Raw genomic sequence first — 15,633 nt, forward strand, 5'->3', positions numbered from 1 at the left:
AGGGTCAACCCCAACCCCTGAAGGAACCTGCTTCAGGAAGCCCGGAAAGGGGGCTATCTCTGGTCGTTCCTGGGACCATTAGCTGCGCTTGCCACGGGGGCCCTTCCAACCCACCCGCCTCCCCAGGAAGCTGTTCCCACTCCTCTCCACCCCACTGAGAAGCCACATGACACATTTGAGTTTGTCACATGCTGAGCCATATGGTTTCTTCTCCTCAGTTAAGGCCCCTGTAGACAGCGGGTTCTTTGAGAGGCGAGTACCGCGGCCTCCGCTTGACCCCACGGGGCCCAGCACAATGCTGGGGACACAAAGCCGACCCTCCCTAGATGCCTGTTGATCCATTTGGGCATGAAAACCAAATCATAAAAAGTGTGGGCCTGGAAACCATCCAAGCACACCAGGGAGAAAGCCCCAAACCCCTCTCCCAGTCTGCCCTGCACCATCCACAGTTGGAGTTCTGGCTAGAACTGGGCTCTCTTTCAGCCCATCTGCTTAGCATCTCTTTGGTTGCTTTTTCTAAGTTTCATATTAGGAAAAAAAAAAAAAACCCTTGAAAAACACAACAGCAGAGAGGTGGGGGAGGGCGAATAAAGAACCAGTTGCAGCAGGCAATCCAGTGGGGGGCAGGGGCCTGGGTAGTCTCAGGCTACAGGCCAGCTTCTGCTCCAGCAGTCCCTTCCTGGTGGGGGAAGCAGCCGGAGGAGGGGCTCTCCCTGGGTGTGTGGGGATGGCTGAGAAGAGCATTTTGCTGAAATGGTTTGGGTCACCTAACTTTACTGACTGTGGAAGCAACACAGGTATCTTCAGTGGGACCCTGGGCGAGTCATTTCTCATCCAGTTTAGCTACAATGGAAATGGATCATCCATCCCTGACTTCGGTGACTCCCACGCTAATCAGCCAAAGGAGTATGTTTGCCACCCCTGCCCAAAGGTACCAGGTGAGACCCTCCCCCACTGCCCAGTGGCCGGGGAGAGGAGGGCTGTGGAAACCACCACCACCAGCCCGGCCCAGGCCAGAGACGCTGGAGACAGTCTAGCCTCCACCCCATGTCTCAGACCTCAGCGTGCAACAGCTCACCTGGGGAGGTCAGGGGGTGTCAACAAAGTAGAGGCCTGATTCCACCCTGGGGTCAGACATCACAGCAGGGAGCCCAGGTCCATGCAGGTGACCCCAAGATTGATGGGGAAGGAAGGGGCTTCAGTCCCCATCTTAAAGAACACATGTCTACAGGCTGAATTTAGAAGTGCATTTCCTGGCAATACAGGGTCTACTGAGATAGAAGAGTCATGCAAAGCCAAGGGAGAAGATCATGTGCAAGAGGCTCCTCTGAGCCGGATGCCTGCACAGTCAGCACACCTTGAACATCTACCGGGCACCCAGCCCAAGCCAGGACTGGGGACCCACGGAGCAGGGCAGTCACTTCCCTCAAAGAACTCAATGCAGGGACTTAAACAAGACTTAACAGTCACAAGGGGACGCTCCCTCTAGGGTGAGATCGTGGTTTTAAGTCACACCTGGGTCAGTTTACTTTACTCAAAGGCAAAAAGATGTCCTAGCCACAGACAGCCTCCTAACCGTGGCCATGGGCTAAGTCTTAGGCACAGAGTAAACCCAAATGACAGCCACAAAGACATGCCTAAATCCACACACTCCTAGCCCACACATACATTGACTCCCAACATCAAACACAGAACAGTTCCAACTCTAGGCTGAACCCCTGGGGAGAGCCCTCACATCCTCCTCTGAGCTCCCCACAGAACCTCGGCCTTAGAGCTTTGGAAAGTAAAATCAAAAGACAGAGCACTGGTGGGTGGGACTGTCTTCTGACCGTGGCTGTAAGATTTCCTGCAGCAAGAGCTCTGCTCTCGGCCTGCCTGAGGCCCCACTCAGACTAGCCTTAACCCCTGACCGCCCACTAGGCCCTGTGCTGGCTGGAGCACCCAGTGGATGTTCCCCAATAACTTTATGAATGAATCGGTATGTTAACTAATGCTCCCTTATTTCTGCGCCAGATTCCTGCCCAGCCCCCCTCTCTCCCGTGTCTCTGTGTACCCTCCTGGCTTCCTCCTTTCAATATTTCCCCACAGCCCCATCTCCCATCTCCCAAGCGCTGTCTACACCTCTGACTCTCACATCAAGGCCACTCACTCCTCAACGCACCCTGTCTGCTGTCCATTCCCATCCCTCCCCAGAACTGTTCTGAGTTACAATCAGGCCACTAAACCCAGAGGCCCCCCTGTGCTCCGCATCATACATGGTGTCTCTGCAGTAGCTGACACAACTGCCCGCCCTCCCTCTACGAGATGCCCTTTCCACATGTCACCCCAGGAAGCTCTCTTCTCACTCTACCCTCTCCCTCGCCAAGAGCTTGCGGTAAAAAAACTCCAGGTTTTTACCTCCAGTCCAGACCCTTCCTCTTAGCCTGGTACCCAAATAACCAGCTGCTCACTGACATCCCCAGCCTATCTGCTAGGAAACCCGAGCTCCGACCACTTCCAACGACCCCCAGGCCCCTCAGAGTCAGGCCACCATCCCCTCCCGGGTGGACTCCTGTAGCAGTCACCCTATTCCTCCCCCACTTTCCACCCTGCTCACAAAATTCACGAATTCACACGACAGCCATGGTGATTTTTTCAAAGTCCCGTCACTTACTACTCCTCGGACTAAAATCTACAAAGACATCAATGCCCTTAGTTGATAAAACACAAAATCTCTGACAAAACTTCTAAGGGGTCTGCCTCTCTGTCTAGCCATTCTGGTCTTCAGGTTCCTGGAGGGCAAGCTTCTCTGTCCTGCCTCGGGTGCTTCCGGAGCCCTCGGCACTGCTCCCAGAGTGGCACTCGAGTCACCTGGGAATATTGGTAAAAGGTAGATTCCGGTTCACAGTAGCCTGGAGTGTAGCCTGAGAGTCTGCATTTCTAAGGAGCTCCCAAATGGCATGGGAGCTGCTGGTCCCTTGGCCTCACTTTGAGTAGCAAGTACCTAGCACACTCTCCGCCACCCTGACTGCCCCTTAGCCCAACTAGGTCCTACTCAACTCTCCAGGTTCATTTCAAACATGATTTCCTCAAGGAAGTCCTACCTGACCCTCTCCAAGATTAGGTGAGATTCCCACACACACAGCCACCCTTATACTGTCCCTGAGCTATGTTGTGCTTCTCCTCTGGAACATTCATCACACCTAACTGTCCATGATTCATTCTAAAACCAGTTTCTCAACTTTTGTCTCCCTAACTATAGACTATAAGCTCTGTAGTGCCTTGCTCACTACGTGGTCCCCATAACTCAGCACTGGATCCAGCACAGGGTCAGCACTTGTGGTAGAAAGCCGTTTGGTCTTACCTGACCTGCAGTCATTTCCCCATCTTCTCGCAGCTGGCATCTCAGTTTCCCTTTGAGGAACCACCCCTCTCCTGCTCTCAGTTCTCATGGTTTAGATAAAGGGCATGAGACCCACGTCTGGCCAATCAGAGCCTTCATCTCTCTGGTCATGATGATTGGCTCAGAGACAGACATGTGACTTAAGCCAGGCCAATGAGCCTCCTCCCTGGGACTTTCGTTAGAACTGCTGAGGAAAAAGTAGTTTTCTTCCCACTGGAAATACTAGTGGATAGAAGCTGCTGTCACCACCCTGCCACCACGGAGACAGAGCTTGACAAAGAATGAAATCAACACAGAAGAGAGATGGAAAGAGACAGATTTCATGGATGCAGCCATGCCTGGAGTCTATACTTGCCATTACAAAGACAATAAATTCTTTTTTATGTTTCAGCCAAAATGAGTTATGTTTCTGCCACTTGCAACCAAGAGTCCTCATACAATATTCAAATAAATACTGGGTGTTGAGTGAATTCAATGAGCACATCAGTGAAGTCTGCCAAGAGCACTCCCAGGAGACTTCAGAGTTCTCTCTCAAACTCCCACCATCTAGGAACACAGAGACAAACATCTCTCATCCAACTTCACAGACCAAGAGGCCAAAACTCAGAAGGGCAACATGCTTCTCAGCATTACCCTGTGCAAAAAAGCCACCCGGAGCCTGGCTCATAGGCCAGCACTGAGACCAGGCTGAAAAAGTGGTCTGGCTTTCAATGCCCCAAGGTAACCCAGCAGAAGGAGAGCAGAGCTGCCCTCAGTCAGGCCTGTGCCCACCCAACTGAACTCCTAATCCAGCCAGGGCAGGCTCTGCTGCCGTTCCCACACTCTCCCACAGTGTATACCACAAAACTCCCCATGTGGAGGGCACTCAACACGGGATGATAATGGGAAGGTGGCTGTATCTATTTCCTTTGGAGGTATCATTTTGCAAAGTTCACCTCAGGGAAGCGGGGGGAGGTACAACAAAGAGCAACACAGAATTGCCTGACTATTTTCTGTGAGTCACCTCATACCAGAGCCCCAGGACAGAGATGGTGGCTTGCGGAGATGTCCCCTAAGATGACTCAGGAGGCAGGTGGCTTCTCCAGAGCTAGTCCTCACCCCACCAGGTGTGAGGGAGGGACGGAGAGGAGGTGGTGGTGCACGGCTGCCCAGGCAGGAAAGCTGGCTGAACCAAAGTCCTCCATGCAAGCCACCTCAGGCCTGTAGCCATCCTGAAGGGGGACTTGAAAGGAGAGTGGGGACGGACATGTTTGGGGGAGGGTACAGTCACCCTGGCTCCTTTCCAGGAATGAGAGGGTCTTGAGCCAAGGGGCTCCCAGGAAAGACACTTGTGAATGAAGTGCTAATGGGGAAAGAACTACTAGCCCCCAGAAGCTCCAGGACAACTCTCCCACAGGGAATGGGGAATGGAGTGGCAGGGTCAGCCCAGGAGGGCCAGGCAGTGGCAGATAGCCTGGCATGGAAGTGCCATTCAAGTCCCAGAAGGATCCCACTGAACAGGACCCCTCCTTCCTCACCTCCAGCCCCCCCAGGCAGTAGCCCCTTAAGGCACCAGCCTGCATTCTCAGTCTCCCCCCCTTACTCCTGGGCCCCTTGTTCTGGGCCCCGCAGCTCCACAAGGCTAGTCCCAACCCTGTTGAGCCTGTATCTATTTCTCACTGCCCCTGACACACTGAGTCTCAGTCACATGTTCCTCCTGCACTGATGAGCTCAAGTGGACACTGCCTCCAGAGGTGTTGGGCACTCCACGGCCCCCCGGGATGGAAGCAGCTGGGCCTAGAGCCACAGCCACGACAGCAAGGCCTTGAGACTTCCCCACCCACCCACCTCCCCGCTCTCCAAGTCTAAGCCTCTTACCTTCATGGTGGGAGGCGCCGTGAGCGGAGGGGACAGCGGCCGGTCTGGGAGGGTCACATCCGAGCTGTTGGCCAGCTCTTGCTTCCTGTGAAGAGGCCACAGGACATAGAGGTGAGTGATCGCCTGCCTGAGCCTTCCCCAGGAAACTGTGTTTTACAATCTCACACTGAAATCTGAGAACCACCAGTCTAAAGAGATACAGGACCCAGAGCATCTAAGGGTCTCTGAGGTCCTGAGCAATGTTTAAAGGCATTAACTGTCCCACCACAACAGCAAAGTCTGACACCCTTGAAATATAACACAGGCCTTGAAACTGTAGCAATTACCATATATCTTTGAGTATTTTTTCATTTGTCAAAATTACAGTGGTTCACAAAATACATCTCTGAATTAAGGACAAAAAAAACACAAAATAATGGGGTAAATCTTCATGATTTATCCTCCCTGGGTACCCTCTTTCCCTACACAGACATACACATACACACACACACACACACACACACACACACACACACACACACACACAGCAGACAGCTGACCTTGGGAGGACAGGGCTGCCTGCTGTGTAAGCTACAGGTAAAAGTTATTTTAGCCCATGTGGGCTAGGACCGCAGAGAGGCAGCTAAACAGAGTTGTGTCACCATGACAACATGATTGCAACAAGTTCGCTGCTCTCACACACTCCCCACTTCCCATCTGGCCCTTACTGGTGACCAGGGAGGGCTGGCTGGCAGTCGGATCACCAGGCAGAATGTTTGCAGCAGGGTAAGACTTTGGAGCAACAGCTGTGAAACAGGGCCAGCTGGGCAGAACCTGGAGTGTCCCCAAAGAGGTGCCCCGACATGCCCTGGCTGTATTCTGGGGCAGTGGGAAGAGGCAAAGATAACTCTATTTAGAACCTAAGAAAACAGGACTAAGCTGTCAAAGCCCCTTGCTTTGCAAACATTTCCTCTCCAGCCAGAGAGTTAGCCCAACACCTGGGTCTCACTTAAACGACCAAAGAACACCCACTGCCACTCTGTGAGAATTCTGCTGTACTTCTTTCCAGCCCAGTCCAGCTAACAGGGGTGATGGCTCCAACCTCAAGCCTCCTTCATGAGAGAAGCCCACCCTCCCCGTAGAGCCCAGCACTCCACCTTCCCAGAAGAATCCCCTGCCCTCTGGCCCAGACACCACCCCATCCTGGCTCCCCTCAGCCCACAGGGCAGGCCCAGGCTGAGAGAAACCAGGCCATGCATGCAGGGTCCTGCCTACCCTGGCTGGACCCCTGCCCCAGCTGCAGCCTGCCCTGCCTCACTGTTCCCTGGCAGCCAGGTGAGGAGGCTGCATGAACATCTGGCTTGGCAGAGGAGCCTTATGACCCGACCGACCTCAACCCTGGAGATTCCCTTTCTGCAGCCCTACCTGCCTTCCTCCTCCTTTCCTCCTGGACTTTGGTCTCACTCAGATAGCTGGCAAGGGGCGTCTGCTGCTCATACAGATCCGGACTGTAACTTGGGGAAGAACCAGCGGGACAAAGGCTCAGCACACATACGCAGGCGTGCACACACTCACACGAGGAATGAGCACAGCTCCTTCTACCTCTCAGCTACAGCCACCGCCTCCCCTCCACTCATGGCCTTGCACATTAGCATTGTGGGGCCTGGTCTTCACCTGCCTGTGGACCTCGCAGAGCTGCGTCCAGCATAGGCCCACCCCTGTGGCCACTCTGCCCTCCCCCAAGCAGCCACTGCCCCCCTCAATGGACCCATGCCCCTGAGAACCACAGTGGAGGAAAGGGAAGGGAGGATGGATGGGCAAGGACGGGGGCAGCACCCTCGGGTCCCCTGAGGTGAGGATGGACGAGGGCAGAGGACAACGGGAGAGGAAGGGAAAAGCATGCAGGGAGCAGAGGGGAGACAAGCCCTCCCCTCAAAGTCTATAGACAGCTAGACTTGGAGATGGCTTCGGTCTAACTTGACTGACAGCAGCTCTGACTCTCCAGAAATACAAACCCTAGCGGAGGGCAACGATGGCAGGTCTTTAATATCACTGGCCAAGAAACGCTCACAAACATAGTTAGGCAATCTGGTTCTCTCTGTGGTGCAAGATGTGCATTCTCAGGGGACCAGAGCAGAAGTGATTATTATTCAGGATCGCTGAGTCCCAAGCAAAGGGCCCCTGCACCCACCCTTCCTGAGCCAAGCCCGGCTCCCTGCATCAACCTGTTTGCCCTGGATGCTGGGATAGGCTCCAGGGACAGTCTCCAGAGAGTGGTGAGGACAGGCCAGTGGGAGCACAGCACATCTTCCAACCAGAAAGATTTCCTGAATGGGGTTTGGAGCCTAGAAGGTGCAGGAGCAGGAATGAGCACCAGTGGCTATCAGCCTCATGCAAGCCCCAGGGCTCCACCCATGACTCCATAGGGGACACCAAGACAGGCAGAAGGCATGGCCACTGCCCTCAAAAATATCAGAAGTCAGAGTACACACAAATCCTTGGTTGCAAATTAGAATCTACACTACCTTGGTACACAGATGGCTTTGGTCACACCTATGGGAGGGGTATGGACCACAATTGCTCCATTCCTAGTCTCAACTCCTAGAAGCCAAGGTACTTATTTAAGAGCTAACTGCCTGTTACAGATTGAACGGGGTCCCCCAAAATGCCATAGGGAAATCCTAACCTCCAGTACCTGTGAATGTGGCCTTATTTGGAAATTGGGTCTTGGCAGGTAGAATCAAGATGAGGTCATGAGGGTAGCTCCTTAATTCAATGACTGGTGTCCTTATGGGGGGAGAAGACGGCCATGTGAAGGACACAGACACACAAGGAGGCCACCACGTGACAACGGAGGCTGACACTGGAACAATGCAGCTGGAACACCAAGGATGCCAGCCACCATCAGCAGCTACAGGACACTAAGCTTCCAGAAGCTACTGGCTTCCCTGGAGCTTTCAGAAGGAACATGGCCTTAATTTTGTACTTCCAGCCTCCAGCACTGGGACAATAACATGTCTGTTGGTTTAAGCCACCCGGTCCGTGGTACTTGGTTAGGGCAGCCCTAGGAAACGAGCACATGGCCCAAGTCCCAGGCCCTAGCCTTGGCTGTGTGATTGGAGGACCAAAAACAAAGAGAACAAAATTCCTGCTTCAGCCTCACCACCCCTCCTGCACCAGCACTCATGACCAATGACATTTGGGTGCAAGCCACCCTGCCAAGGACAGCCAGCACCACCTCACCAACAGCTGGTGCTGAGATAAGTCAGAGTGACAAGTACAGTGGTCAATGCAATTCCGGCCCATTCTCGGGCAAACATATCACACATGAGACAGTGAACGTGACATGATTGTTTCAAGGGATAACCTTAACCTTAAATCTGTTCTCATTTATTATAAGCAAAAGGTAAATTATAACAGAGGTGATATGCTTACTCTTATTTGTAACAACTTGCTTGTAACCCACAGTGATCCTGACACGTGTCATGGCAGGGAGACTGCAAACTGCCTCCAGCCAAATGCTCAGCTCTGAAGAGCAGGGTCCCAGAGCCCGACAGGGACCTATCTGAGGAGGGGTTGGCAACAGGGCCAGAGGAGGCAGAGGAGGCAGATTATGTGCTCAGCTGAAAGAGAAGGGTGGTAAGAGCAGGTGTGAATGGGCAGGTCAGGAGAACCTTCTCCAGCCGCTGGGGGTCCAGGAGGCACTGCCCACTCGGCACCTCTCTGGCCCAGGGCCACGCGGGTGTTGAGGTTCTCTACTCTGGGATTCTTTCCCCCAGAAGCGTGGGCAATTCTGGGATAGCTGGGAGGGCTCAGGGAGGCTGGGAGAGGTCCTAGCCACCTTTAGCCAAATGCAGATCTCAGGAGGGAATGATCAAAGAGCCTGGAGAGGGAGCTGAGAAACCAAGGGAATGATTCACCCAGATGAGGCTGTTCACAGGGAACTAGATAGACCCCCAACAAGGGCCTCACTTACAGCCCTGAGATATCCAGGTCCTCACCTCCAGCCTCACGTCTCTGCCCTAGACCTTTTTGAGGTCACTGCAGCCATCAGCTCCCACACATTTCGGAGAAAGTGCCCTATCAATAGATTCCTGAGTTCAAATTTGGCTCAAAGATGGGAGTGATAATATTCTAAGGAATTAAAACGTAATGGCTGTGAAATAAAACATAAAGTCCTATACAAATGTAGACCATTATTCTTATTATAATCATCTTTATTATTATTATAACTTATAAAATGGTGGTCTAATCTCCAAGTGGAGAGGGAGAAGCGAGATTTCAGGGCAGTTTAAATGTCCCTGAAAACATTTCTGGCATCTCAAATAAGCACCAGTTCCAGCCCCAGGGATCGACTCTCAGGAACATGACACTGGTTAATGATCAACAACAGGAAAAATACCCACCTATCAGCAGACGGCTTTGGAAGTAGGTTTAAGCCTCCCTCTCGAAGAGAGTGCCCCCAAACCTATAACCTCCCCTCACGTGCATCCCCCACCACAGCAGCTCCCAGCTACCCTGCCATGCTCAGCTCTGCTTTCTCCTGCTTTCCAAATAGCAAAGCTAGAAAAATGCAGACAGGTGGCCACTAGGAAGAGCTGCCCAGGAAAATGAACCAAAAGGAATGAGACACATTATTCATAACAGCCAAAAGGCGGAAATACCCCAGGGCCTACCAACCAATGAATGGATAGACAAAACGTGATCTATCCACAATGGAGTATTAGTCTGCCATAAAAGGAGTGAAGTGCTGATACACGTTACAACATGGATGGACCTCAAAAACATTGTGCAAAGTGAAAGAAGCCAGTAGCAAAAGGCCACATAACATATGGTTCCATTTATAGGAAACGTCCAGAATAAGCAAATCCAGACACAGAAAGCAGATTAGTGGTCACAAGGGGCTAGAAGAGGGGGAAAATAGGGAGTGACTACTAATGGACAAGGGGTTCCTTTCTGTGGGGTGATAAAAATGTTCTGGAACTACATAATGGTGATGGTTACACAATTTTGTGAATATACTAAAAATCACTGAGTTTTATCCTTTAAAAGGGTGAATTTATGATATGTAAATTAGATCTCAAGTTTTCTTAAAGAAGTAAGAAACGAAGGACTGAATGGGCTCCATTTCTGTCATTCCTGCTGCTTACATTCTTCTCCAGCCATCTCTTGGTGTCCCCAGGGCCCCAGGCTGTACGCAGCTCTTGCCTGGCTCCAAAGCTCCCAATGCCGAGATTTTCCATACTACTCCCACCTGCTGAAAGCAACACCTCTTTTGGCCCCACACACCCAGAGGACCTGCAGTATCGCCATTCACTGGGAGAGATGATCAGAGGTCTAACTTTCCACACTGCCATATGCTATATAACCAGTTAGACCATAAACAATAGGAAATAATATAACATAGAAAAGCTTCAAGAGAAATCATCAAAAGAAATAGACACAATGGGAGGAAAGGAGAATTAGAAGCCAGACTAGCTCCAGCTATCTTTAGCCTGACAGGCTGGATCCTGAAGTCTTGGCACCTCTGTTTTCCCATCTGCAGAATGGGAAGGCTAACACCCAACTCCTGTCCCCTGCCCAGGACTGAGAAAACTGTGCTCATATGATGAGAGTCTTAGACAGTTATCATGGTAACAGAGAGTTATGTGGTCATTGGGCAAACTGGGCCAGGGAGAGGAGCGCCCAGCCACTGTGTGTGGGCTGCCCAGTCCTGCGCACATGTGCATGGCTTGATTTCAAGCTCTAAGAGTGAGGATGTTAATGTCTGTCCTCTGCTGAGGAGATGAGGAAGGGGAGAAGAGCACAAGACTGCAGAGCTGGCAGTGGGACAGAGGGAGGGAAGGGGGCACAGGATTCAGGAACAAGAGGCCCTGACAGGGGAGGGAGGGAATCTCGATGCCCCCTTGGGGGCCTCTGGGAAGAAGCAGGTGTTGCTCACCTGTCAGCCCCAGCAGGGCTGACTCTGGTATCACATCCCATCTCCACACACACTCTATGAGGGTCCTGGGACTCAGAGAGCAACTCTGCATCTTTGACGATTCAAAACTTCCCAGGGAATGCAAAAAATGGCAACCCAACCCCGCTGTGCCCGCCGAGTCCCAGGGTTCACAGACACAGACTAGCAGCTCTGAGAGGAACCATTAGAAGCCATCCAGTAACTTAATCACACAGACAAGGACCCTGGGCCCCAGAGAGGCAGAGGAAGATGCCCGAATCGCACAGTTAGCCTCTCTCCAGTTCTCCAAAGAGGTGTGGTTCCCAAAACAGATCAGCACGAGTGTGTGGGAAGTGAGTGGGGTCACGTCTCAGGAGGAACCTGTCAGGAAGCACAGCTGGTTTATGGATGGACATCTATAAAACTCACATGCCAGTCCTGCATGAGGAGAGAGGAGCAGGGGACCCAAGGGTCTTCAGGTCCCCTACAAGGAGTAGACTGACAGCAGAGGCTGCACAGAAGGTTTTTTTTGGTGGGGAGGATCCTGCCACAGGCCGCCCTGGGCAGAGAGATGTGGCTGCACAGGGGACAGATGGGAGTCCTGGGCAGTGCTCCATGCCTGCAGCTTCAGAGGACTCCCTGGCTTCTCTCTGGCTGTGGTGGGTGCAGACAATACTGCCCTTCCCTGGAGAACTGAGTCCCTAACCTGGGCCAGTGGTAGGAGAAAGGGCAGGCGCCAGAGGAGCAGGACAGGGTAAATCAGCGCTGGAGACCCAAGCCTGGAGATGGAGCAGAAGCCCCTGGTTGTGGACAAGGAAGCCTCCTGCTAAGTGCGTCTCAGAACCGATGAACACAGGCAAACGTCCACACTCCTGAGAAAATAAGCTTTCACCAGCGTTTAGAACTGACTGATGCTCCACAGTCCACAGCTGAGTATGTGGTGACTCTGAGGGGTTCAGCGAGGGCCTGCAGGTCCCAGGGTCAGAAAGTTCGAGAGTTAGGCCTCAACCCCCAAGATCTCCACCTCCAATTCCATTGCTCTTTCCTATCACAATGAGGAAGCCAGGTCCATGGGGGAAGAGAGGACACTGGCCAGCACCTTCTCATGTCCTTTAAGCTGAGTTCTTGGAGACCGAGGGTGGGCTGTGTGTCTTAGCATGGGCAGTGACATCCACATCAGTGACGAGCATCTGAGAAGACAAGTCAGGCAGGAGAAGTGAACGTGCAAAGCCTGTCCTGAAGGCACAGCAGGCCCACATGAAGGACCCATGCACCAAATGTTAACTGTGGGTTACAGGTTAAAACAGAATAAAGTACCATGAGGACCAGGGGAGAGGGAGCCAGGGGTCCCTGGGGAATCAGCCGAAGTATCCCAGAGGGGCTGACAGCTAAGTTAGATCTGGTGGGAAAGGCCAGCATCTGCCAAGGAGAGAAAAAGGAGAGGGAAATGCAGAGAAGCAGAGGCAGGGAGGAGTGGAAGCAAAGGGCACCATGCGCAGACCGCCTGGGGTCACTGATGCAGGGGAGACACATCCCTGGGCTTCGCACACCCTTGAAAAGGACAGGGAAAATCCAGCACACGGTCCTCAGGGCTTATCATGTATTAGATACTGTTTGAAGTGATGCCCATCTCCTATCTCGTTGAATAACTAACCACACCCCTTTGCAGCAAATATTATTAAGTCCATTTTACAGATGGGGGAGTGGAGACTCAGAGAGGTTAAGTGACTTGTCCAAGTTCCCCCAGGTGTAAAAGCAGGAGAGCAAAGCTTGGACCTGGGCAGTCTGACCCCAGAGTCCGTAATGTTAACCCCTGGGCTGCACTCCCTGTGGGGAAGAACAGGAGCCTATGCCAGAAGGACACCCACATCATGCTTATTTCCCAGGGTGGGCTGCACCCATCCCTGCTGGTACCTGGGGTCATCTGAGGGGGCCTTTCGTGCAAGCATCCTTTATAGGTCTTTCACAGTTGCCTTCTATTTGTGGCAGGCCACTCTGGCTTTCCCTTTATGGTGGAGACACAATGTTGCCTTCTGAAACTAGTTCATTCCAGTTTTTAAAACTGAGCCAGTTAAAGGAAACCGTTAAGTAACTAATACAGGGGAGGACACAGATGTGACAGAAACAGTGAAAGTGGTTTGCAGACAGCACAAGTTTGGGACACAGGCACGAAACTCTCTTGTGGGCAGAGGGGAGTAGCAGGTGGCAGGTTTTGAAAGCAGGGCACGCAGACCTGCAGGGCTCTGCAGGAGGGCTCCAGGCAGCAGGGAAGGGGACAGCGACTGGAAGGGGAAGAGGTGGAGGGACAAGAGGCACAGGAGGGGCTCCACTGTGCTCGTAGCCGTAGAAACCAAACACGAGAGGGTCTGATCCATAGCGCATCTCAGAGACAATATTAAGAGCACTTGGTGACTTAGGGTAAAGGAAGAGAAGAGCTAAAAACATGAAAAGACAGGTTTCAGGAATTGGAATAACTCTACCACGACACAGCCTGAGGAGCACTGAATTTGCAAGAGGCCAATGATAAAACACTCATTCTGGGCACGCTGCAAGTCGGGGCCCCTGGAACACCCAGGTGGGATGAGAAAAGTACCGAAGCCTTAGCAGAGAGACAGGCGGAAGAACAGAGGGAGAGTCTGAGGCCCCGCGAGGAGAGGCCCCCAGGGAGCACAGGGGCGCCGAGAAAGCAAAAAAGAACAGGAGCCCTCAGCGGGGCAAGAAAGGAGAGGTGAGAGAGGGAGGACTGTCCCAATGGAGTGCAGCTTGGGGGACAGGCCGCCCACTGGCCAGGAGGCGCCACTGCCCAGCAAGAAGACCACTAACCGACATATGCGGGTCATCGGGCCCTGAGCACACTGCATCACTTAGAAACTGCTGAGTGAGCAGCTCCTCTCGGGGGTAGGTGGTTCTGCTTGGCACTCCCTGGACTCTGCTGAGAGAGCTACATCATGTTCAGAGCAAAGGCAGCCAGCTCCCAAGGTCAAGGCCCCGGATAGCTCCAGAATCAAAAATCACAAAATCATGGAGTTGCAAAGGCACAGAATATCAGCATTTCCCCAGTCTTTTAGTAGTTCTTGACCTGGATGGCAAATACACAGGTGCTAATTTTATGATTCAGTTTGAATGTATGACATGCACCACAATAAAAAAATAAGTAGTTCTCTGTCACTTCCTTTAGGAGAGACAGATAAAAACATGGATGTAGGTATGCATATAGAGGTAAAGATAAAGACAGATAATAGTCTTCAGCCTAAGACTTCCATGATGAACATATCAAACTGACTTGGCTGCATTTATTTTGCTTCTTCTGAAGCCCTTTAAAGTAATAGTTTTTTTTAAAAGGAGAATAAAAAGTGTGGACTGGCAAGAACAAATATAATGGAAGAGGGAAAATTCAGCCTACAAGAGATTGCAGGTGCCTGGAAGAGGACGGATAACCTGAGAGAGTGTTTGATACTTGAAACTCTGAGTCTTTGGATCCCCAGTAGCCCTCACCAGCCAGGTGACTTCTCTACCAACATGAGAAACTGAACAACAATCTCTGAGGACAGACAACATCTGGATTCCTCCAATGGAAAGGGAGGCTTGCTACCCAATCATCACCCCGCACAGTAGCCCCGGCGTGGCACACCAGCCCAAGCACACAGCTTCAAACCCACTTCCTAGTGCCCTGCCCTTGAGTATAGAGAGACAGCCAAGGATGGCCAGACATTTGACAAAAGTCTCCAACATAAGGGAGAGATGTCAAAATAGTCAAGAGGAACCTGAAGGAAACAGATAATGCCAAGAGCTGATGGAAATTTCCAAAAATACTATTAACTAATATCCTCAGAGAGATAAGATTTTGTATTCATGACACAAAGAAAAAAAAATGGAATGATTAGGGAAAAAAAGAGGTATTAGAAAATAGAAATTCGCTTGGAAGACCAAATTGAGGAAGGCTCCCAAAAAGCAGAACAGAAAGACAAAGATATGGAAAATGAAAGAGAAAAGGTAAAAAATATCAGGGGGGTTTGATATCTGACCAATAAAAGTTCCAGAAAGAAGTAATAGAGAACAAAGAGGGGAGTCGTGATAGCTAGTCTCCAAACTTGGCTTCCAAATGAGTATATCCCTTGGTACTAATGCCCTTGAACTCCCTTGCCTTGGATCTGGACTGACCCTGTAACACAGTTTTGACCAACAAAATAGGGCAAAAGTAACATCACTTATCTTCCAAGACTGAGTCAGAAGAACACTTGAAGCTTCTACCTTGATCTCCAGGAGCATTTGCTCTCGGGAAAGCAAGCCAGCACACAAGAATTCCAACTATTCTGAGACTGCCATGCTATGGCTAGCCACATGGAGAGACTGCACTGAGAGAGAAACCCGGCCAACTCCCAAATGTTCCAGACATCCCAGTCCATGTGAGTGAAGCATCTTGAATATTTCAGCCCCAGCAGGTGACACAGGAGAAGAACATAGGAACCAAACCCAG

At 51.6% G+C, this 15,633-nt stretch overlaps 1 protein-coding gene across 10 annotated transcripts in view; it reads right to left on the minus strand.

Annotated features, from left to right (window-relative positions):
- RAP1GAP2 (RAP1 GTPase activating protein 2) overlaps positions 1-15,633 on the minus strand; it is a 211,556-nt gene that overhangs the window by 96,633 nt on the left and 99,290 nt on the right. For all 10 annotated transcript variants that reach the window (XM_073235018.1, XM_037022789.2, XM_037022788.2 and 7 more), the window contains one exon: positions 5,240-5,324. In XM_073235018.1, the coding sequence (XP_073091119.1) occupies positions 5,240-5,324 (85 nt within the window). The remainder of the gene's footprint in view (positions 1-5,239; positions 5,325-15,633) is intronic.

The sequence above is a fragment of the Manis javanica genome, chromosome 4, assembly GCF_040802235.1.
Source record: "Manis javanica isolate MJ-LG chromosome 4, MJ_LKY, whole genome shotgun sequence".
Classification (NCBI taxonomy): Eukaryota; Metazoa; Chordata; class Mammalia; order Pholidota; family Manidae; genus Manis; species Manis javanica.